This window comes from Centroberyx gerrardi, chromosome 3 (assembly GCF_048128805.1).
Source record: "Centroberyx gerrardi isolate f3 chromosome 3, fCenGer3.hap1.cur.20231027, whole genome shotgun sequence".
NCBI classification, from domain to species: domain Eukaryota; kingdom Metazoa; phylum Chordata; class Actinopteri; order Beryciformes; family Berycidae; genus Centroberyx; species Centroberyx gerrardi.
This window is the reverse complement of record NC_135999.1, coordinates 12542261-12564674: the sequence shown is the minus strand read 5'-3', so window position 1 is coordinate 12564674 and position 22414 is coordinate 12542261. Positions and strand designations below refer to the sequence as shown.

Here is a 22414-nt window from a genome sequence, read left to right as displayed (position 1 = left end):
CTCATTACTTGGGTTAAACCTGGGTCAAACACCATCTCAAAAGGCCTGGAGGTATTTCATCCAAGATGATGCATGTTCTTTACCAGTCAAATTAATTCCATACTTTCTTAGAAATTCTGTTAGTCAATAGTCATTTAAAATAATTGTTACATTTTTTTTTTTAACCCATCTATCACACAGTGTTTTATTAAGTGGACAGACTTTGTTCCAAATGAATAACGTTCTGTCTGTAAATAATAGAACCGGCCCAATCGACATGATTGCACACCTGAAATCTGAAGTGATGATTTCCGTGGGCAGAGATGGGAACTCGAATCACATGACTTGGACTGGCGTCAGACTCAAGTCACAATTTATTGCTTGAGACGACTTGATGCATGAAGAGAATACTTGAGACTTGACTTGGATTCTGGTGACTTGGGACTTGATTTTGACTCATACTTTGATGACTTGAAAAGGTTTCTAAAGTCTTAACAAAAGAGCTCTGTGTTTGTGTAAATGACTAAATTCTCTTTTCTGAATTTGTATGGAATGATGGAATTTATTGAAGTTGATTATAGAAATCAAACTCATGAAGCACTTACCATGTTTTTATCCAATTAAAACCACTAAATTATTTTACCGTCCAGATGACTGACAATTGTTAATACTAATGCTTACAATATTAATTCTAAAAACAAGTACTCTCGAGCTTCCTCAGTCGTGTCAGTTGCATAGTAGCCTACAGTATAACTACTTAAGACAACGCGACGTTGGATTTTGTGGAAGCGTCTCTGCCGGGAATCGAACTCTCGTCTCCCGCTTGAGAGTCTGCAGTCTAACTACCTGCGGGCCATGTGACCCATAAAGTGGTGAACAGCCCAACAGACCGACGGACCGACCGACAATACCATCCATAGAGCCCCTGCTGTCGCGAGGCTAAACATCTTTATTCCTCTAAAATGCATCTCTGAAAGCACTCCTGACCACGTGGTGTGTTACGAATGGTCAGCTGACTGAGCCGGGGGAGGAAGAGGAAGAAAGATGGAAGGGAACAGAGACGAAGCAGAAAAATGTATAAATATAGCATCCAAAGCCCTCGAAGCTGGAGATAAAGAGAAGGCGGTGAAGTTTCTCAATAAAGCCGAGAAGCTCTATCCAACTGACAGAGCCAAAGGTAACGATATTTTTTAGTTGACTTGGCTGTCCGACCAGTCAGGGCTAACTTGAGACTGGCGAAGAATAGCCCCGTACTGTAAATTACCAGTTGCTAGCAAGTAGCTAATGTTAAATAGTTAACGGTTGTCGCGGTTTAACGCAACCTAGCTGTCAACTGTATATACCTTGCATACATAACAGTAACAAGTAACAGTAACACATGCTGGTACGTTAGTATATAATTAACCATAACATAAAGTAAATAGTAGCGTTTATAACAACACAATCACGTTCAAATAATAGGCCTACGTTAGCTAGCCAGTGTTAGCTACGGGCTCTGGCGCAGAGGACCTGTGCGAATCAATGTTAGCCTGTAATGCTAACTGCTAGCTATCTGGGAAGCTCTGTAGCGCTCATGTCATCAAGGGGAGCCAGCTAACGTTATCTATGCAACTAACTATATCGTTTTATATCCAGCCCACTCTCACTAGGCCACCATCAAGCCATCAGTCAGTATCTCACTCTCTGTAACGTCAAACCTAATGTTAGCCGAAGGCCCAGGTCCTAACGAGTATTTAACTAAGTTATACATTCACTCTTGAGGAAATATAACGTAGGCGTTCATTTCGCCTATTGTGTAGTTTGGCTGCATAAGGGGATTTGTGGGGAACGGGTGAGTAGGGATTTCAGCTAGGGCAGAGGAGGTAAGTGGAGCATGGGAAGGGATGTACGGCGAGGTAAACAGGCTTGCCAGGCCACAGCCCACCGACAATCCCTTAATTGAATGATTGACCTAGAGCCTACAGGTTGAAGTATAGCATTAGTGTAGGCTAATCCAGGGCCCACTACTGTTTGAGAGAAGAGCGTAGACGGGTGTAGTGAGGATAGGATTGACTGGGACTGTTACTTTCATATGGTTTGTAATGTTTTGAATTGTAGTGCATAAAGGGCTTTGCAATAATATTTTTTCTAGTAATGGATTAGTGGTAAAGACAAACGTGTGCACTGTACAGATGACCGGTTGTAGCTACTCGGTTGTAAATTTGTAACTCCTTACCTCCTCTGGAATGGAAATGACTTGAAACAGAATGTACTGAAAAGTTCAGCCAGGTCTTTGGATAGATCACTAATAGATCACTTATGCTATCAGACATATTGACAGTGATTCCAGTAGGTTATCAAAGCATGGTTGGAGCTTGACAAGTAAACATGGGGTTAGCTAGTGACAAGAGAGGAAAAGACAAATTGCTGTAACAGAAATATGTTAGACACATCAGTATTAATAAAAGCATATAACGTTTAATAGAAGTTCCCCTTTCAGACCCTTAGGAGGTAACACTTGTAGGGTGTAAATCCACAACCTCACAACCACCACCCTTAGGTGGTAGACTGACAATTGATTGATTGATGGTTGATGTGAGTTTGTTCATTGTTGACCCTCTTGTGTATTCCTGTTTATACCTCATTGTATATAACCTAATGGACTAACTGTCAGTGTGTCTGATGACCTGTGAGCAGCTTGAGAAAATGAGATGGTCTCCCATTGTTTAGAGTGTCATACCTGTGGAAGGTCAAAAGACTGTAACATTGTACAGTATATCTCCTTATTAAATGTTTAATTGCAAGTAAGTAGATATTGTTTTCCCACATATTGTAGACTACCCGGTCTTCTCCTGCAGTATGCACTTGACATCAGCAATACTCAGGTGTGCAAAGGACATACTGTCTTAATGTTGTGCACTGTGCTTTTAGTTGCATGTATCAACAAGCACATTCCAACAGTAGAAAAAAAATCCTATCACACAGTATACTGCTTTGGTAGACCAGAACCTGAGGTTTAGATAAATAATCTCTATTATTGTATTGAAAAGGTCATTGTCCTTATCTGTCAATGCTCTGCAGGTATAGTAAAACTATGTGATATTTCATTGTATGCTTTTGTGTCTACATGACATGGAACAGTGCTAGACATAACCAAAAGCAGGTCAGTGGGCAGTCCATTCACTTTTTAGTAGTTTTGTACTTTAGTAGACAATGACAAAGAAGTTAAGGAGACAGAGTAAGGTAGACAAGGGGGAGAAAGCACTTGCTGGGTTCATTTCTAGGCCAGTGAGGGCACATGTGATTCCAGAGGTGGGGAACTTGATCACGACTATATCCAGGTACCCAGAATGTGTTTTTACGGCCAGTTAAATCCACTGTGGGATTTGCAGATGCAAAACAATCACGCATATAAGATTCCACCATAACTTACAAAACTTGGATCAAAACGAACTCAAGATCCATCTTGTCACTGTTCTCAAAAATGGAAATGTAACCTAGAACTGCAAAGTACATTTTGAATCACTCTCCCACATTTTTAGAGATCTTTTTTATCCTCAGTCCAGTGACTTTAATTTTATTATTATTTTTTTTTTAACAAAATGTTACTCCCAGGTCTTGCTTAGAGGTTGGCTATATAATTGGGTAGCCCATAGAAGACCTGAAAGCAGTACAAAACTGTTCCTCTGTAAAACAACAGGGGTTACAAGTACCAATTTCAGGATTGGCAGATTCGATTCTATACTGGGGGAAAAAATAAAAACAGCAGTGTATTTTTACTTGCACAGTCATTCAGGTGAATTTGTTACTGGTATCCTTTTTAAGAATTCCTGGCTCCAGTGTCATTGGATGAAGCCTAAAATGAACCACTACTGTAGACTTGGCCTACACAGAAACACAGCTCTCTCACTTTTTGAAAATAACTGAATTTCCGCAGCAGCTGGGTGTTATGTCTAAGAATCAGGTAGATCATTTGCAGAGCATTACTTGCTCTTAACATTTTCCCCTCTTGATATTGTATAAGCCTACCACTACTTTCAAACATGCAACCCATTGCAAAGTTAAGTTGGAAAATGGTGGCAGACATACAACTGACAGCTGAGTAAATAACAAGAAAATATGGGGAAAAAATTGAGACCTTTGGGGCGTCCTGGTGGCATGTAACCACAACATCCTGGGTTAGAATCCAGCCTAGGACTGTTTTTTGAATGTCATCTTCCCCTCTCTATCCATCTTTCCTGTTTCTGTTGACTAGCCAATAACACAGCAAAAAATAATCTCAAAAAGCGGGAGACCTTTGCTACTGTGGTCTACATCAGTACTCGGTGCATTGTTGATTGGCCACACTGAGTCGCAAGAGCCTGCAGAAATGGGCAACTAATGTGGATTACAAGAAGGAAACAATTGCCATCAATATTGTTCAAAGGGAGGAAAAAATCTATACAGTAATGCAAAATTGGTCAATGCACGTGAAGTTACACTAGGTAAGATTTTCTTGTAAAAGATTTGGCCTGTTTGTCCAAATGAAATTCGATTGTCAGGTATGGACACCTCTCTGCCCATAGGAAGTGAGGAATTTACACTTACACGCAAAATATTAAACTCGCTCTTAAACAGCAGTGAGTGAGCAGTCCAAAGTCACCAAGAGTCACCAATGTTCAATCTTTTGCCTCTCTTGTCCCTCTGGTATCCTTTGGTATCCTGCCATGTTTACCAACCAGCCAGGTTGGTAAACATGAGCATGCTGTGTGTCGTTTACTGACACCGCATCACATGATTTCTGGTATTGAAGTTCAAATTTTTCAAACGGTTACCTCTCGCTGCTATCTGGAACCACCAATATTCAAAGTTGCCTAGTGCAGCTTTAATCTTAAAGGCATGGGAAAGTTCACATCGTAGTCTAGTGGTTAGAGATGCAGGTTTGTGACAGGAAGGGGACTGGGTTGAATCGCTGAGCCCTGGACAAAATGCCCTTAACACCCAACTGTTCCAGTAGAGCTGCTTAAAACTGTGTTTGTTCTGGGCAGCTCCTAGGTGTTAATATATGTAACTTTATGAATATGAAGCAGGGCTTTGCTGGAAAAGAGCATGTATGCTGAGTCAGCCTTCTTTGCATAAATAAAGGCTTGAAAGAAATTGGTCTCTATAAAAAGATCCCCCACCAAAGTGGCTGGTAGCATCAAAGGGCACTTGCCACTGTAAATTTGTGCCTATATTTGGCAGGAGACAGGTGTTATCTTCCCACCCTGGTCAAGACACCAATGTATATTCTGTGTGTAGTTCAAGGTAGTATTAGGCTAAGTTGAGTACCCAGTGGCAGGTTATTAGTCGGCTTACATATTGCACTCATGTTAACAATGGAGTGTTTATGGATAAGCTCTTGTTTATCTATACGGCTCACACTGCAGCCATTCCTACGTTCACTTTGGAGGTCCATTACAGCCTGGACACTTGCAAGACACAAAAGTAATGATTTGTCATTGCGTCTCCCATTTGTCTTATTACAAAGCACATTAAAAACTTATACACATCAGCCTAGTCTTGAACATTCCTCATCATGCCACATTGATTCTCTTTTCCTCCCTCTTCCAGTCTTGTTGGATGCGTTGACAAAGAATGGGAGCTCAGCAGGGAATGGTGCGTATTGCAGGAGACCGACAGACGGCTCAGAAAGGACCGGTGCCCAGCCAGAAAGGGAAAGTCAAGACTCTGGAGGAGGGGAGTCTAAGGGCTTCAACAAAGAGCAGGTTGAAGGTGTGCAGAGGTGAGAATTGCAGTCCCTCCTTCCATGCTCTTGTTTTTCTTCACTTCTGTCTGATATTTGTACTTTAGAAGGTCTTTCACTCTATTGGCCTCCCCCTTCCCCGTCTGGCAGTTGGTACTGTCCTCTGTCCCACTTCAGCTGGTCATTCTGGTGCTCTCCTACAATGGAGATTAGGGCCAGTTTCAACCCCCAGTTTAGCTGGTGAGTTTCATGCTACCTCAGTGCATTTCAAAGAAATTGCATGTGGGTGGTGGACACATATTTTGCCAAATTACATGAAAGCTTTTCCTGTTGTACCTGTGCAAATTAATTACATGATGAGTTTCGCCATTAAACCTTCTTGAAATCATGTAGGATATTACCATCTAGGTTTTTGTCTGGTGTCACAACCATAAATACACAATGAGCCTACTGTTTTTCAGTCAAAACAGTCACTCACTTTTTGATTCCATGATTCTAACTTCACTTGTTATCCCTAAATCTGCTTCAGTCTTTGACCTAAAGATCCCATTTCTGCCTTTGTACTGATAGCCTTGTCTTCACTGCTCCCCTCAATTTTTCCGATGGATTACTATGGAACAAAGACCTATGTCCGGGTGGCCAACATGGCCTGGGATATGGGGATTTCAGGTTTTCAGACTCTCTCTGGCGCCCTATCAGAGTCACTGACAAACTCATACAAGCAACTCAGTCAGACTTTAGTAGCCACTTGAAACAACTGAATTTCCTGTGATAGCAGAACTGTTTCTGTCGTTCATGTTTAAGCCTTTCATCTGTGGCTCAATGAGGACACTGCAGTCTCTGCAGTGTTCTGCACACACTGCTATCGCTATGGGAACCTCTCAGGCTAGGCTTCTTGCTCATGAGGGGAGGGAGAGAGAGACAGACATGGGGTGTGTGAATTGGAAAGGAGAGATAAATAATACAACCTCCAATTTTAGACTACAACATATGCCTAAAGATAGAAAGTCAGTCAGATGGTGCTTGTTACCTAGCCTATACCCTCAATCAGAAGTTTCTTTATCGTAGAAAAGGTAGAAAACCGCAGGTGGGGAATAGAGTTCATCCTTAAGAAAAGACTGCTGCTGCACTTCATGCAACCCACACAGTGTATTGCAGTTGAACTAAGGGAGTTAGTTTGCCCCCTGGTGGTTTAGATACCAAATCCTTTGGGGAAGCTCCAGTGGGTTAAAAATATATAGCAACATGTCTTAATAAAGATCAAGATTACTTGTATACTGTGTTCTCTTAGTAACAAGTCTCACACTGAAAAAGCATCCCATGTGACCTCATCAGAAACTCTTATGCCCGCCATAATTCCCTGACAGGCTTACATAACATTACAAGTCATTCAAATTAAGCCCACTTCTCCCTGACGTTGCACAAGCAGTGGTGGTCTCGTGAAACACTTGGAATTGGGGCTATAGAAACACACCTAGTCCCACACATAGTAACATTTAATTCAATACAGCCACACATAAACATTTAATCTGCATCAATTCAATGCAACTTTCCTAGTTACCTTTTGTTTATCTTTCATGCTACTCATTTTATATTAGAATATACTGACTCCTGTACTGCCAGACAGGAGACAAGTGTGCAAAACTTGCAATGCAAGTTTTTGACTAGTTATATCACAGGCTTACCTGTATGAGGTTATGCCCCCGACATGGCTAATTACTTTTCCTAATACTTAGTTTCATCCATGTGAATATATAAACTTGCATCTAACATCATGTGTAACAACTGTTTGTTTTTTCTCTCTGTGTGTGTCTTTTGCTGCTGTTTTTTTTTCTGTACACCACTATTGTTTTTGTCTTATGTCTTGTGAAGGGAAAATTGGCGCGCACAAAAAAGTGTAACAGCTGTTGCTTCGGGCGGGTAAACAACAAGGGATGGAAAGCCATCAGCATAAGTGGTGACCAGGAGCTAGCCACTGCGGGATGAAAGGCTGGGTATTAGGCTGGAAAATTGTTTCATTTAGTCAATTTTGCATGAACCATGCAGACAGCTTAAATTTCACTCAAAGCTGTTTTGCAAAGGCCAGAACTGCCAACATTGTCATTTTCAATGACCGTATTTAAATCCACCTGTTCTGGGGGTTCAAAAGGTGGCAGCCAAAGGGCATGCAGCACAATGGGCAAATTCCAGGAAGAAGGCCGCAGTTTTGATATAGAGAGTTTGTGACCTGCCTTTCTGCTGCTCCCTGGCCAGAGTGGGAGAGCCCATGAAAGAGAACTGCTAACTTGTGGATAGTTACAAAATAGACCTATTACACATGAGCACAATATTTATCACAATATTTTTTTCAGAATAAAGCGGTGTAAGGACTACTATGAAGTGCTGGGTATCAGTAAAGAAGCCAATGAGGATGAACTGAAGAAAGCCTACAGGAAACTAGCGCTCAAGTTCCATCCGGACAAAAACCATGCGCCTGGAGCAACAGAGGCCTTTAAAAGTAAATATGCTCATTTACAATATGTAATTGACCTGTTGCGAAGCAATGCTAAATGTGATATTGATGTAAAATATGTCGACTCATTGACTTTGTGTGACTTGACATGTAGATCTAACCCCTGACTCACAGATGTTGATGCCATAAAAAGAAGCCTACATTGTTGATGTGCCTGCTATTGTGAACGTTAATCAGGGCTCCCACACTCCTGGAAAAGTCTTGTATTTGTGAAGTAAATTTTTTTTTCTTGAATACTGTCACAAAAGACTGGATCCAAAACACTCTAGACCTCACTGTTGGAGGAAAATAGTGTTGGTTGCTGACTGGTTTTTATTGACATAGTAAAAATAATGTTATAATCCTTGATTTTAAAGTGAAAAACAAACTAATGCTTAAAGTTAGTGTAGTTGATGGTTGACAGATTTTCTTTTAAATTCAGTGTCATTCAAATTTAGTCATGGAAATTTGAAAAGGGGTCATGGAGAAGTCATGGAAAGGTTTTGGAATTTCATCAGTGAAAAGGTGTGGGAACCCTGTTTAATGGTTGTTTGAATTAGTTTTTACCATTTCACAGGAATTACCACTGATTATGTTATTAAGACACAGCTGCACAATATCACACACTTTAGTATATATTTTTAATTTATTCAGATAACTGGAAACCAGAGATGGAGGCAGTAATGCTGGGGTCACACTAGAAAGATCTAGCGGGTTTCAAAACTTGGTCAGCAGAAGAACACCTGTGGCTCCAGAGTCAAGGAACCTGAGCACCAGACTATCTGGGCGTGGCATTTTAACATTTGAGTTTGGAATGATTTACCTCCATTACCCTTTTTCTGCCTATCTTGGACACCTCATCTCTGTCTTCCTCCAGAGATTGGCAACGCGTATGCAGTGCTGAGCAACCCAGACAAAAGAAGGCAGTATGACCTGACGGGAGGGGAGGAGCCTAGTAGCCCGGGCCACGCACATGGAGGAGGGTTTGACTTCCATAGGGGCTTTGAGGCTGACATCACTCCTGAGGACCTCTTCAACATGTTCTTTGGAGGCGGCTTCCCCTCGTGTAAGCAAGCACTTTATTTATCTGGTTACATCACTCATTGTTTTTCAGTTGAATCAGATTTTTGTTGCGGCTCTGAGCATTTTAATCATTCATGTGATGTCTCAAATACTATCAATTTATTAGTCATTTATCTTGTCTTTTAATTTTGGAACAGTATTTATTATTTATTAATGACTTCAGCACATTGACTTTTCTGGGATATGAAATCATAACCTCGGTCATTAACATTAAATTCAGAATGAAATATACTTGTTTTGTTTTACGGGAGGTACAAGATTTAATGGAATAAACAGTCATTTAGTACAACTGGAAAGCTAAAGGTCTCAGCATTCATGAGCTTAAATATGAACTCAGTCATCAAAGACACTTCAAAGTGACTCTCCTCAGGGTTTAATTTATGACAAAAAGGACCTGGTACCTCTTAGTTGTGTTCTGGTACTTTGCCACGTGTCTAGGCAATGATAAAGGTTAATGAAAGTAGGATGAAAGGATGACTGACAGATCTTTTGTTAGGATGACTGACAGATCTTTTGTTTTCCCTTTCCCCTAAATTTCACACCAGGCCTGCCTATTTTCAACATACTGTAGAGCAAGGTGGACTTGAAATTAGCTGTGAAATTATTTGATTTGCCAATCACATCACGGCAGTGATCAGTGGCTGTCTCATACGCACGAATGAGCAATGTAATGAACATTTAAAGTCAATGGAGTTCATGGTTAATGGCTGGAAAGTGCAGAATATTAAACGCCATGTACACAGAGACAACCGGTAAAACTCCTTTACATTGAAAATCTTGATCTGTATGCTCCTCAATGGGGTTGTATATTGCTTGCTATAATTTTGGCATAAGTGCACACATCCTATAACTTTGTGTCTGACCTCATCACTAACATTGTATTCCTATCCACAGCGAGTGCACACGCCTTCACCAACGGCAGGGCGCGCTATAGCCAGCAGACGGATCAAAGACAAGAGAGGGCAGAAGAGAGGGGAGATGTACGTAGATGGGTTTGGATTTTATAAGTATCTCTTATAAAGAAAAAATGTGTTTAGGGTTTTTATTTGAGTCATTATAATCAAAATACAATCTGAGTAGATGTAAAAATACAGCAGCTACATGTCTTGAGTATACAGTATATTAGGTGCATGTTGTTTAAACTGACGTACTCAATGTGCTTTGTTTGTTTCTAGGGTGGTTTCTCAATGTTTATCCAGCTGATGCCCATCGTGGTCCTGATTCTAGTGTCTATCCTGAGCCAGCTGATGGTGTCCACTCCCCCCTACAGCCTCTACTCTAGACCGTGCGTGTATTTATATGTACACATACACACACATACACACACACAATCACCGTTTGTCCCCAGGGCAGGAAACTAACTTGCTATAGTGGTTGGAAAATCACAAAATTCGGGAAATTTACTCCACTTCCTACCTTGTTTACATTTTTATCAATTGTTGGCAGAAACGGGGCATCCTGCTGGCTCAATAATCCACGTGCCAGGCACTACGTGTGCTTATGGTGTTCTTATGCCATCTAGCTATCTATCCTCTTTTCCACATCTATATTCATTGTACTATCTGGAAAAATTAAACCTATTGAAGGAGGTTGGACTTTCCATGGTCCTTTTTTAAAAAAAAAAACAGGAAAATACAGGCATCAGTATCTTCACATGTCTTGTATCTCCTCCATCCCTCCCAGGTCCACGGGTCAGACCGTGAAACGCCAGACAGAAAACCTGCACGTCGACTACTATGTCACCAGAGATTTCAAATTGGAGTATAAGGGCTCAGCGCTGCAGAAGATTGAGAAGAATGTGGAGGAAGACTACGTGTCTAATGTCAGAAATAACTGCTGGAAAGAGAGACAGACAAGTGAGTAGCCGTGTTCAAAAACCATCCTCACAGAATTAGCTCGCTGAATTCAGTAGCATCTACATTCACTCAACTATTAATTTATACAGAACTGACTTCTTCAGCATGCTAAATTCAGTCTGTACTGAAATGCAAACTCCAGTGCATGTCTAGTGTTACATGGTGGTTTTATTTTTTTTAATGGTTATTTTATCATCAAGCCGTTTTCAAATTGGTTATACTGAAAAAGCTTCTTGCAGACACGTCACATTTTTGCAGCTATTTCATACTTTAAAATGTGAATTCGTTTAGCTTGCTAAGATGTGTGTTCCTTGATTTGTGACTTCGGTAAATGAATCCTCTTTAGTGATATGTGCTACCCACTATCCTGTCTAAAACACTGTGTTTGATTGGACCTTTGTTGTTTTATTGCTCACACTTGCCTCTCTGCCCATCTCACCCAGAAACAGACCTGCTGTATGCTGCCAAGGTGTACAGGGACGACCGTATGCGTAAGAAGGCAGAACTCATGACCATGGATAACTGCAGGGAGCTGGACAGACTAAATGACCTATTCAGAGGCGGATGAGCTGGACGCTTTTAGATCATATAAATATATATGAATAGATATATGTATGTACATGTTTTTTTAAGGAAAAATCTTCGAGCTAGGAGCAAAAAATGACTAAAATACTTTAGCCTTACTGTGGAAGTTTTAAGTTATCCCTCTCCCCACATTCCCCTGCTTCCCTCTCCCTCCTCACTCCAGCCTCGCCCCAGGAATCGCCTTGTTGCATCTCAATGAACCAATCTACCTATACTGTAGAAAGCCCCACCCCTCTTCTTTTTTACTCTGCTTTTCTTGTGCTTTCCTGGAAACGAGAAGGAAAAGGACACTTGATTGTAAAGCGATATGCTCTGATCGCTTCAAGTAGGGAGACACCAAGAGGCATTCTGCACAAGCAAGTCACAATCTTTAGATTAACTAACAGCATCAGCATCACCTGCTTGACATAAAAATATGATGGAGACTTTGTAGGTTCATCTGGAGATGCTGTCCTCCACCCAGATCCATAGCAGTTCTTAGAGAGAACACAGAAAAACCCCGCCGAATGCTTCCTAGCTACCTGCTCACCTCCAAGTGTGGATGGAGTTCCATGGACCATGAACAGTTACCTGTGGTTTTGCTACTAGAGAACACTTTATGTTGTCCACTCCGAAATGTGAAGTTATTGGGACTTATCATGGAAGGACATCGAAACTGTTATTATTCATGAATTGTTGTACATTTTCATTTTTGAATGTTTGAAGTTTATGGCGTTATTTAAGTAACTAGGAAAAACAAAGTTTTTTCTTTAATGCTCGACTAATCATTTGAATAAAGTAAAAGTTATTACCATAGACTGAATGAATGTGTCTCACTGAATCAGATATTAATTCACGTCCCTAGATCTACCAGAACTGTTTTTATTGTGGCTACTGCCTGCTTGATTCAGGTTTGCCTCCTATGTCTAGTCAAGTAGTTGCAGCATTGTATTAAATAAAGCTCAACTGGGCCAATACATTTCTATGAAAAAAATGGAATTGGGATAGTATGAGTGCTATCAACTGATGAGGAAATCTGTGTTAGGTTATCCAGATGAGCTGTGGGACAATGTGTTAAATAATTAGGTGAGTCTTATGCTACTTAAACCTTCCAGAGGATCAAAGTTATAACCATTTCACTGTTTAAATGCCTTGTATATGTGTTTTTATAAAGGCGTTAAAACTGATAAGCATAATGTCACAAAACATACGCAAGAGGCAGGACCACGTCTACTTCTTATTGACATCATCTTCATTGGTCAATCACTGGTCACGTGACTACACTAAACCCGGAAAAGAAATTTACAGCTGCGGCAGGTCGGTCTCTCTGGAAGTGAATTGATTATAGAAGAAAAGGAAACTGAAGTTTGAAATGGTATCAAGCCGACTCTTTGAGGAATAAGTCAAGCTAAGCTATTCAACTTGACCTATGTGCCAGGAAACGCTGATTTCTGGCTCTTGCGTCAACTGGACTATGCACTACCACAGCTACATCTCTGTTTTTCTCTTTGGTTTGTACTTCTGTGGATGTATCCCACATGTGTCTTGCTGCAGAAAAGAGCCAGAAACTCCAGACTGGCGAATGACTTTGAAAACCATTCGTAACGGAATACACAAGATTGACACATACCTAAATGCTGCATTGGACTTGATTGGCGGCGATGATGGGCTGTGTCATTATAAATGCAGTGATGGTAAGCTCGCTTTCTTACAGGGTTAGACAAATGCACAGACAAATGGTGACACTTAAAGGGGAGTATCGATGAGTTTGAGTATAGTTTTTGTGAACAAGAAAACTCTTCCAAAGCTAGAAGCCCAGACCTTTAGCCTGGCTAAGTATACTGGGAGACTGACTTTGTGGACTTACTCAATGTGGTGTTTATAAAGGTTTTGAGCCATTAGACACACTCGTATCTCCAGTGGAGTGGCAGAGTAAACCATTAATCAGATACACTGGTTTCCTTCTACTGTTGGTTATCTCAGAAAGCAAGATAACTGAGGGTAGGAGGATTCACAGAACATCTTTACCTTTGCTCCTTTCTCGTAGGTTATAAGCCAGCGCCTCGCCCTGGTTACAAGCCTCCCCCACCCAATGGATGTGGGTCTCCGCTGTTTGGATTTCAGGTAGCTAGTCCGTGAACGTTTACGAAGTTAAGAGTTTTGTCTCTGCCAACCAAAGAAGGCCACCATTTGATTCACGACGTACACAGCAAACCAAAAACGCACAACTCCTGTACAATATTATTTGTCTTCAGTTTGACATAGGTATCCCGTCCATGACCAAGTGCTGTAACCAACATGACCGTTGCTATGACACCTGCGGTCGCGAGAAGCACGACTGCGACGACCAGTTCCAAGACTGCCTCGAGACCATCTGCAGGAACGTGCAAAGGACTCTGGGATTGGCACATAGTGTCCAAGGTAAGAGGCTGAGGCACAGTGTGGGATGAGATGGGGTTTCATCCTCTGCCAGCCCCAGGTGACAGTCTGCTGATGCTGATAGTAGACTGTTACGGAAGAGAGCATTGCTTTGCAGTGAATATAGAAGGCTACAAGATCTTTTGTCATAGCTTTAGAAACCTTTTCAAGTCATCAAAGTACAAATCAAGTCACCAGAACCCAAGTCAAGTTTCAGGTATTATCTTCGTGTATCAAGTCTTGTCTCAAGCAATTAAAACTGTGACTCGTCCAAGTAATGTGACTCGTGTCCCCACCCCTTCTCTTGGTCATTTGCTACAACTCTTTGCCACTGGTACAGTTGTAATAAATACTAATAAACCTGGGATATTTAGTCTTGCTTTTACTTGCTGCTGAGTTCAGCAGTATAACTGAGGGAATATTTCTATAACTACAAGGAATGCATATACAGCTATGCTAATTACCAGGGGAGCTGCACAAAATGTTGCTGAGTGCATGCTTTGTTTTTTATTGGTTTTTGCTTGCTCTGGTAGCTTGTGCTTATCTTGGTAGTGAGGAAAATAGAATATCTTGTGTTTGCATTACGCATTTAGCAATTAAACTGAGTCTCTTATCCAGAGCGACTTACAATGAAGGCAGCAGTAGAATGAATATACATTCCTAGATCACCAAAATAACAAGCAAATAATAGTAAGGAGTGCAAGGGTCAGGGCCTTATGTTTGGATGACCATAGAATATGTGCTTACAAAAGAGATGCGAGCTAAGGAGAGAGATGGATGGGATTTTTTTTAGAGCAATTAAGAGTGAGTAGAAGCAAGGGGATATGATTTGGTGGGGAGAAGGTGACGGTACTTTTGAAAAGATGGCAGAAGATGGGGAGTGGTGGGTTGGTCCGTTCCACTCTCTCAGAGCCAGGAGGGAGAAGAGTCGAGACAGGATGAAGTAATGGTTAGGCCGGCAAAGGAAAGGAAAGGAGTTTGAATTCAACTGCCACTGGAGGGAGTATAGGAGGCGAGTGACATGGGACACTTTGGGGGCTGAGGACAGGGAGGACTGCAGCGTTCTGGAGGAGTTGAAGGGGTTGAAGTGTGTGTTTCAGCTGGCGGGCTAGAAAGGAGTTGGATTAGTCTAGACTAGAGATGACTAAAGCTTGAACATGGAGTTGGGCTGAGTCCCTGGTGAGGAAGGGTGTAATTTGACAAAAATCATAGCGTACAAACCTGCAGCATCCTGTTCTGGCTGCTGTGTTAATTTTATTACAACAGTCACAGTGGTAATGAGTTGTAACAGGTGACCAACAATGGGAAAAGCAAATTAGAGATATAGAGAACCGTGAAAGCTATAGGGAACTAGCATAAAGAAATAGACCACAGTATTCAATGGAAAATAGCTCTCGTTTGTGATGTCTATTATCAGTCAGTATCCGCACACCAAAAACAGTAATTTCCAAACTGATAAATGAGATTCTGATCATTCAGACTGAGATTTCGATTGTATAATCCCATCCTCCCTTTAATCAAACTGAAATGTTGTTTCTCAAGGCAGAGATTAAGGTTGACTTTAATTTTGTTTTGAAGTTCTTTTGCATTGTATACTTGTGCAGCTAAGTGAGTTACCTCATGTCTTTTGGCCTAACAACATGCTGTAACATTATTTGTCCAACAGATGGCAATATAGAAGTGTATTTAAAAACTGCAAATCTGTATACTGTATATTATATATGTATTTAAAATACTTAAATTACTTTTTTAGAATATGTAAGACTAAATGAAATGGAGATTCCAATATTTTGATTTCCATAAGTTTTGAGATGCAGTCCTGTTTTGACTGTTCCTATGGACATGTGTCACATGACTTGCTTGATGCATGTGCCAGCTGGGTGACTACATGAGTCAAAATTAGTTGTACTCAAAAGCAACTAAAAAGAAACCGAAAGAGAGTAAACAGTGACTTGCGAACTATAAAATCCAAGGAAAAGTAGTTTAACAATATACTTAAAAACAACTACAATGAAACAACCAGTAACACACCAGTAACTTGTAATTTATTTGGATACATTTAATGGTCATGTATTTGTATTTTGTATCTAGACACACATTACTGTATTTTTGCCCGTCTCTGGCTGTGTGTTTGCTCATGTTCTCCCTCTGTCTCTGCAGCTTGTGAGTCAGCGGTGACTCTGCTGTTCGACGCTGTGATGCACTTGGGGTGTAAGCCCTACCTGGACAGCCAGCGGGAGTCCTGTATGTGTCAGTATGAAGACAAGAGGGAGCTGTGAATGGACTACATGGAAGACACTGCACATCAAACTGACAAAATGGCACTAACCACAGACTTTCTTAGATCAGGTTTTCTCAGGGACAGAGCTTCGGTGGCCTACACTGGTGTGTTGTTGCTTGCCTCCCTTTAATGAGGTTTGTAAAGCACAGAGACACGTCTGTTAAGTGAATGTGGGATTACCTTAGTTTTTAGAGTGGACAGTTAATAGCTCTCCTATGCAGTAATTATTTATGTTTTGCTGATATTTGTTCCTTATCTGTGTCAGCCCTGTGATGGACTGGCAACCTGTCCAGGCTTTTTCCCTTGGTTTTGCCCAATGCATGCTGGGATAGATTCCAGCCCCCGTGACCCTGGAAAATGAATTAATAAATATTTGTTTCAACCATTTCTTATGCATTCCTTACTTTTTGTTTATTAAAATAATATATATATATATATATATATATATATATATATATATATATATAATAAACTGTATTTATAGAGCACCGTTCAAAACAAAATGCTTTAACAAGGATAAAAAATGATGTCATTTTGTAGATATTTCTTAACTGATGAAAACAAGATTGAACAACTGGTTGGACTTGCTACAGAGCAGAATCATGACTCCCAGATTTCTGGCAGTTGGTTTTGGCCCGGCAGCCAATATCAAACCTGCTGGAACTGGCTAAAATTCAACAGAACGCCAAGGTTCTGCTGAATTTTAAGAGAAGCGCATCTCTGGGGACAAAAATAAGAACCTCAGATTTGTCCTCATTAAATTGGAGAATGTTTTGAGACATTCAGCATGTGATGTCTGACACACATTTTTTAAGAATATCAAGGCTATTGATGTCATTGGGTTTTACAGGCAAATACAGCTGTGTCTCATCCACATAACAATGAAAAGAGATATTTTGTCTCCTTCAATATCTAGGCTACTGTGAAATATCTACTGTAGGCAACACTGGTGTATATTTGACTGACAAGTCTATGACAACATTGGGCAAACTTGTATTAAATGGAGAGAAATAAAGAAATATGCTCCCAAAATGGGGTCTGGGGACCACCAGGGGTCCTTCAGTGGGTTCCAGCGGGTCCCCCAGCCAAATGAGGAAGAATATAATTTTACTATAATTTTATTTCAAGTTAATTCTGTGAGAGAAGATTGTTAGAGTAAGTGTTTGGACCAGAGGTTTAGCTCTCCCCACAGGTGTCTCCATCTACAGTTGTCAGTCTGTACCAAATCAGGTGTAACAGCTAAAATCTCTTCAGGAGAAGTTCCTGGGATAAACTCTTACCAAAGTAACCTAATGTGTATCTATTTAGTGAGACTTAACATGTGAAAAAGTTTAGGAACCCCCTACTGTAACACACACCCCACTTTTTGTTGTATACTGTTGCAATGTGGCAAATACGGAAGTGCTGGGTATCGACCGTTGACAGACTGACGTAACTACCAATTGTGTTCTCCCTTTGTCAAGTGCAACCAATTAGATTGCGGGGGAGGGGCGACTCCTGGCTCGTCGGTGTCGGCTTGACAAAGCAAATTCATTAGTTGTCAGTTCGGTCGGAGGAAGGCTAGTCCACCTTACAAACATGTCTAATGCGGGAAAGGAAGGCTATGGAGGTAACAATTTTACATTTCCTCTGGTTTCTATGAGAAGTTGTCATATAAATCGTGGACTATTGCTCATGTCAGTTTACCTGTCTGTCGGACAGCCAGTCACGAATTGAATGCAATTGGTTTTGATTTTCGATGTAGCCTCAGCCTCATTTAAGCTGTTTACTATTGTCTTATTACCATGCTGTCTTTACTTAGATTTTCAGAGGTTTCAGTCAGCTGAAAGCACAGAGTGTCTTCTTCATTGAGGCTAGCACAACATGTGAGAGATGTTGTTTCCATAGGCCTAATTTGCTCTTTCTTCTGCATTGCCAGGAAGTGTTGCTAAAGACAGCAAAACAACAACAGACAGGGCAGGTGAGTGCTTCACATTACAGATAAAGGTGTACATACTATTATAAACACGTTTGATGATTTCAAAAGGTAGAATGGAGGTTTTTTTCTTACACTGAAGCAAAAGTGAAACATTGAGACACAGCAGTAATAAAACGATTGTGAATTCAAAGTACAGTAGCTCAGACATGGTAAATATGTTAATAATAAACTAAGGAGTCATAAATTCCCCCCTTGAATAAGTAAACATCCTCCTATGTACCACAGGCCCTCTGAAAAAGGGCCGCACCTTGAAGTAACAAACATAATAACCTTGCCACACTTTCCTAGCCTGGTTCAGTTTCCCTCATCGTTTCTGTTGCTGCTGAAACCCTACACCTCAAACCTGCTGCTTTTGCACAAGAAAGGCTTATCCAGCTATCTGTCGGGCGTGGCGTTGAGTTGTCACTTTTGCCCTCGGTTCTTTTAGCAGCCTTTGGCATCTTTCTCCACCTGTCACCCAGCTATTGAAGGCCATGAGGACTCTGTGCTTGTGGAACAATGGCTGCTTGACCCCACACCAGTGTGGGAGCAATTCACACACCTGTAGTTGCATGGCTTAACAATGGCCTAAAAAGCTCAATCCCCTATGTATTTCTGGCTATTTCAATTGGATGTGCTGAGTGTTGCGATATTAAAAAAAAAAGACAAATGGATGAAAAGCCATTTAAGATTCTTTCATCCAATACCGTTTAATAACTGTATTACACATTGTCAAGTGGGTTGTTATTAATTTATGTGTTGTATTCTGTAGAACGTGGTGAGAACCTAACAGAAACCGATGCCATCTTCAGAAGGTAAACATTTATTGCTAATCATCTGTTATTATGTACAATTCAAAACTCATCACATTTAAATGAAGCTGTTTCTTCTTGGTTGTGTGGTAATTGCAACTGGACATTTTCATTTCCTTCTGCTTCCCTACTCTTCCCTAATCTTGTTTGTGGTCTTGTGTTCGTTTTGGTTTCTTTCTGAAGTAGCTCTTTATCCTTGGATCCTGCAGAGGAGTACAAGATGGACAACAAACGGCGAGGCCTGGCAATCATCTTTAACCAGGAGCGCTTCTTCTGGCGCCTGGGGATGAACGACAGGCACGGCACCAATGCCGATCGCTTCAACCTGGAGAGAAGGTAAGACTTCCAACTTAGTCACCGTTTATTACCCAGCTATTGTAGAAAAAAGCAAAACGACGCTATATGTGTCATGGCTGTGTGCTTAAGAACTTGTCTAGACCTGTTCAGTCACTGTGAGTATCTCCTGTTACAATGTTTTGTAGGTTTTGCCTATACTTGTCTATTCTGTCATACAGTATGTCTGTATGTGTGTCACTTATTTTTATCTCTGTCTTAGATTTAAGGAGTTGAACTTCGAGGTGCAGGCCTACGATAACCTGAGACAGGAGGAAGTCTTAAATAAGATCAGTGAAGGTAAACAGATGCAATCTCACCTGTAACACTCAAATGACACAAACAATGAACGCAGTAATTTAATCTCAGTAAATTCATTTTAAATCCTTTTTCACACAGCTTTGCAAACTTGAATATGTATCTGAAAATCTGAGTGCTTACTCAAACTTCTTGTCCGTCAATACAAAATGAACTATGACAGATTCAGTATATGCCCTGCTGTAGTACAATCCACTTTGGCTTGTTCAGCAGTGAGTAACTTAAAAGGAAATACTTGATATCCCACCAGCTGCAGAGGCCAACCATGCGGATGCAGACTGCTTTGTGTGCGTCTTCCTGAGCCACGGTGAGAACGATCACGTTTACACCTATGATGGCAAGATCAGCATCCAGGATATCACCGCCTTGTTCAAAGGAGACAAGTGCAAGAGCCTCGTAGGAAAGCCCAAGATCTTCATACTACAGGTACACAAACAAAAAAACCCCAGTCAGGTTACTCAGACTATGATAAAACGGCTTAAATACATGTTATTTAATCATACCGAATGTGGTTGTTTTGATGACCAGGCATGCCGTGGAGACAAGCACGATGAGCCGGTGACTCCCATGGACGTCGTGGACAGTGAGGTGAAGACAAACGAGGTGGTGGTGGACGCCGGGGTCATCTACACCCTGCCTGCTGGGGCTGACTTCATCATGTGCTACTCGGTGGCTGAAGGTGGGTGACGGCTCTTTGTATAAGTGTCTGTATCTGTTCTGGTGCATTGTAGGTAATCTTACATTTACCCAGTGATATTTTGAGGATGTTCATTCCGTCAACATCTAGATTAATTGTCCATCCCTGTCGTCTGTGTGTTTAAGGTTACTACTCCCACCGGGAGACCATCAACGGGTCCTGGTATATCCAGGATCTGTGTGAGGTGTGGCGGACGTTTGGGAATTCCCTGGAATTCACAGAGTTACTTACGCTGGTCAACAGGAAGGTGTCAATGAGGAGTGTTGGGAACTGCAATGACCGGAGTGCCATTGGGAAGAAGCAGGTACCTTGCTTTGCCTCGATGCTCACCAAGAAACTCTACTTCCGAACAAAAAAGTAATAGTTTCAGTCCTCGTTCATTGAATTTTTATATTTGTGTCAGGTAAAGGGGCCCCGTGACTACATATCATAATGTTAAGATTTGAAAACTGTCCTTACTGGTTTTCTCCATTCCTCAACCGCATGTTGCTCATCAACAGCATATTAGTCACATAAGCATTAGATATTCAGCTATCTAATTGGCTGCCAAACCATTTGCAATTATACCAGTGCAGACAAATACAGCAGTACACATTTTGCACTTTCATTATATGATAATTGTTTTTAAACTGCAGGATAATCATTGGCCACATTCTTTGGTAGCTATTTTTCAAAGCCTTTGTCTCCAAACATTTTGCTTCCTTGTAAAACCTGTTTAACTAATATGGCACCACAGAAATGTTGCCTTACCCTGCAAGGCCGGTGACATAAAAGCACGATGACCAGGTAATAATATTTCAAATGATTTTTTAGTTTGTAATGCAAGTCTCTTACATTACACCAGTGCCTAATAGTCTCATGGGAGAATATCACCTCTTTGTAAGCTAATCTGCACCAATGAACAAATAAGATCTCTCACAACAGACTGTCAAGACACCACACAAGCATGCTGTCTGTCTTCAAGCTCGCTCCATCAAAAAGGGAATTCATGTTTGTGTTTTGTTCTTTGTGATGTAGCGGTTTACAGTACAAAATTTAATAATGCGTATTTGCACCCACAGCAGGAACAAACAACTCCAGTATGGAAATTACCTCAGGGAGGAGGGGTGTCTCTTTCAAACATGTAGGCCTAAACACTGCTAGCTGTGTCACATGATCCATGACTCAGGAAAAGCAAAGTTACCAGCATACACTGTATACTGTATCCTTGTGGTCATACTGTTGTGCCTTAAATAAAATCTGTGACATTTAGTTACCGTTTTACTCTCTATTGAGTAACTTTCTAAAAGCTTCCTCCTCTTTGTAGCACAGAGATATGTTTATGTGATGTTTTTAATCCAACTGCGCTTTGAATTTGCATACAAATTTCCATCCTATTCAAAAACGCAGGATTCATATTGTCCATCTACCAGCAGTGAGTATAATCATGACTCCTTTGAGATTTCCATAACTTGGTAACAATACCACAGAATTGGCAACATAAGGTACTATACATTTTCTAGTTGTAAACTACCAACTGCAAATCAAGTTTCTATTGCTGAGGTGCAGTAACACAAAATGGGGACCAATATGTCAGCTATGCTGACAAAAATGAAACACTGATTAAAAAAAAATGTTAATCTGTGTGCACTGTTAGAGGCATCAGATTGTTTTGAGAGGTTGGGTTTGCACTAGTAACCTTTTACAACTCTCCATTTGGCATTTTGTATTTTGTGTCTTCAAAAGAACTGTGAAAATTGATCGATGATGAGAAATGCTTGGGCTTGAATGATTGAAATGATTAACGATCACTGAAATATTCTGGACTGATGTGCAATAAACTGTTAAGCAGGTTTCCTCTTAGTTCACCATTATTCATGTTTCTTTGTTTATATTTAATAATAGAGAAACAGTGTGCAATTATTCATAATAACACCCAGAA

The 22414-nt window shown here is 40.8% G+C and overlaps 3 protein-coding genes across 5 annotated transcripts; all 3 read left to right on the top strand.

Moving 5' to 3' along the window:
- The first annotated feature begins 925 nt into the window (after positions 1-925).
- dnajb14 (DnaJ heat shock protein family (Hsp40) member B14) lies at positions 926-12488 on the top strand. Its single transcript, XM_071911907.2, has 8 exons — positions 926-1156; positions 5551-5722; positions 8035-8180; positions 9052-9240; positions 10152-10237; positions 10433-10542; positions 10941-11113; positions 11557-12488. The coding sequence occupies exons 1-8, from the start codon at positions 1024-1026 to the stop codon at positions 11679-11681; spliced, it is 1134 nt and encodes a 377-aa protein (XP_071768008.1). The 5' UTR covers positions 926-1023; the 3' UTR covers positions 11682-12488.
- Positions 12489-12988: 500 nt separating this feature from the next.
- On the top strand, positions 12989-16761 carry pla2g12a (phospholipase A2, group XIIA). The gene is made up of 4 exons (XM_071912306.2): positions 12989-13371; positions 13725-13801; positions 13933-14098; positions 16256-16761. Exons 1-4 carry the CDS (start codon positions 13107-13109, stop codon positions 16372-16374), a joined length of 627 nt encoding a protein of 208 aa, XP_071768407.1. The 5' UTR covers positions 12989-13106; the 3' UTR covers positions 16375-16761.
- A 1160-nt stretch (positions 16762-17921) lies between these two features.
- LOC139921653 (caspase-6-like) lies at positions 17922-22325 on the top strand. Of its 3 annotated transcripts, none has more exons than XM_071911963.2 (8): positions 17922-17985; positions 18295-18336; positions 19106-19148; positions 19332-19481; positions 19702-19778; positions 20047-20222; positions 20325-20475; positions 20619-22325. In XM_071911963.2, exons 1-8 carry the CDS (start codon positions 17955-17957, stop codon positions 20852-20854), a joined length of 906 nt encoding a protein of 301 aa, XP_071768064.1. In that variant the 5' UTR covers positions 17922-17954; the 3' UTR covers positions 20855-22325. The 3 variants fall into 3 exon arrangements, with proteins under 3 accessions (XP_071768064.1, XP_071768059.1, XP_071768052.1); XM_071911958.2 differs by having other exon boundaries at positions 19329-19481; XM_071911951.2 differs by having other exon boundaries at positions 19329-19481; positions 20047-20475.
- Positions 22326-22414: the final 89 nt, after the last annotated feature.

Coding starts and splice junctions, on each gene's coding strand:
- dnajb14 (XM_071911907.2), top strand. CDS start 1,024: ATGGAAGGGAACAGAGACGAAGCAGAAAAATGTATAAATATAGCATCC. Junction 5,723..8,034: donor CAGGTTGAAGGTGTGCAGAG/GTGAGAATTGCA, acceptor TATTTTTTTCAG/AATAAAGCGGTGTAAGGACT. Junction 8,181..9,051: donor AGCAACAGAGGCCTTTAAAA/GTAAATATGCTC, acceptor GTCTTCCTCCAG/AGATTGGCAACGCGTATGCA.
- pla2g12a (XM_071912306.2), top strand. CDS start 13,107: ATGTGCCAGGAAACGCTGATTTCTGGCTCTTGCGTCAACTGGACTATG. Junction 13,372..13,724: donor TCATTATAAATGCAGTGATG/GTAAGCTCGCTT, acceptor CCTTTCTCGTAG/GTTATAAGCCAGCGCCTCGC. Junction 13,802..13,932: donor CTCCGCTGTTTGGATTTCAG/GTAGCTAGTCCG, acceptor ATTTGTCTTCAG/TTTGACATAGGTATCCCGTC.
- LOC139921653 (XM_071911951.2), top strand. CDS start 17,955: ATGTCTAATGCGGGAAAGGAAGGCTATGGAG. Junction 17,986..18,294: donor GGGAAAGGAAGGCTATGGAG/GTAACAATTTTA, acceptor CTGCATTGCCAG/GAAGTGTTGCTAAAGACAGC. Junction 19,149..19,328: donor ACCGATGCCATCTTCAGAAG/GTAAACATTTAT, acceptor TTCTTTCTGAAG/TAGCTCTTTATCCTTGGATC.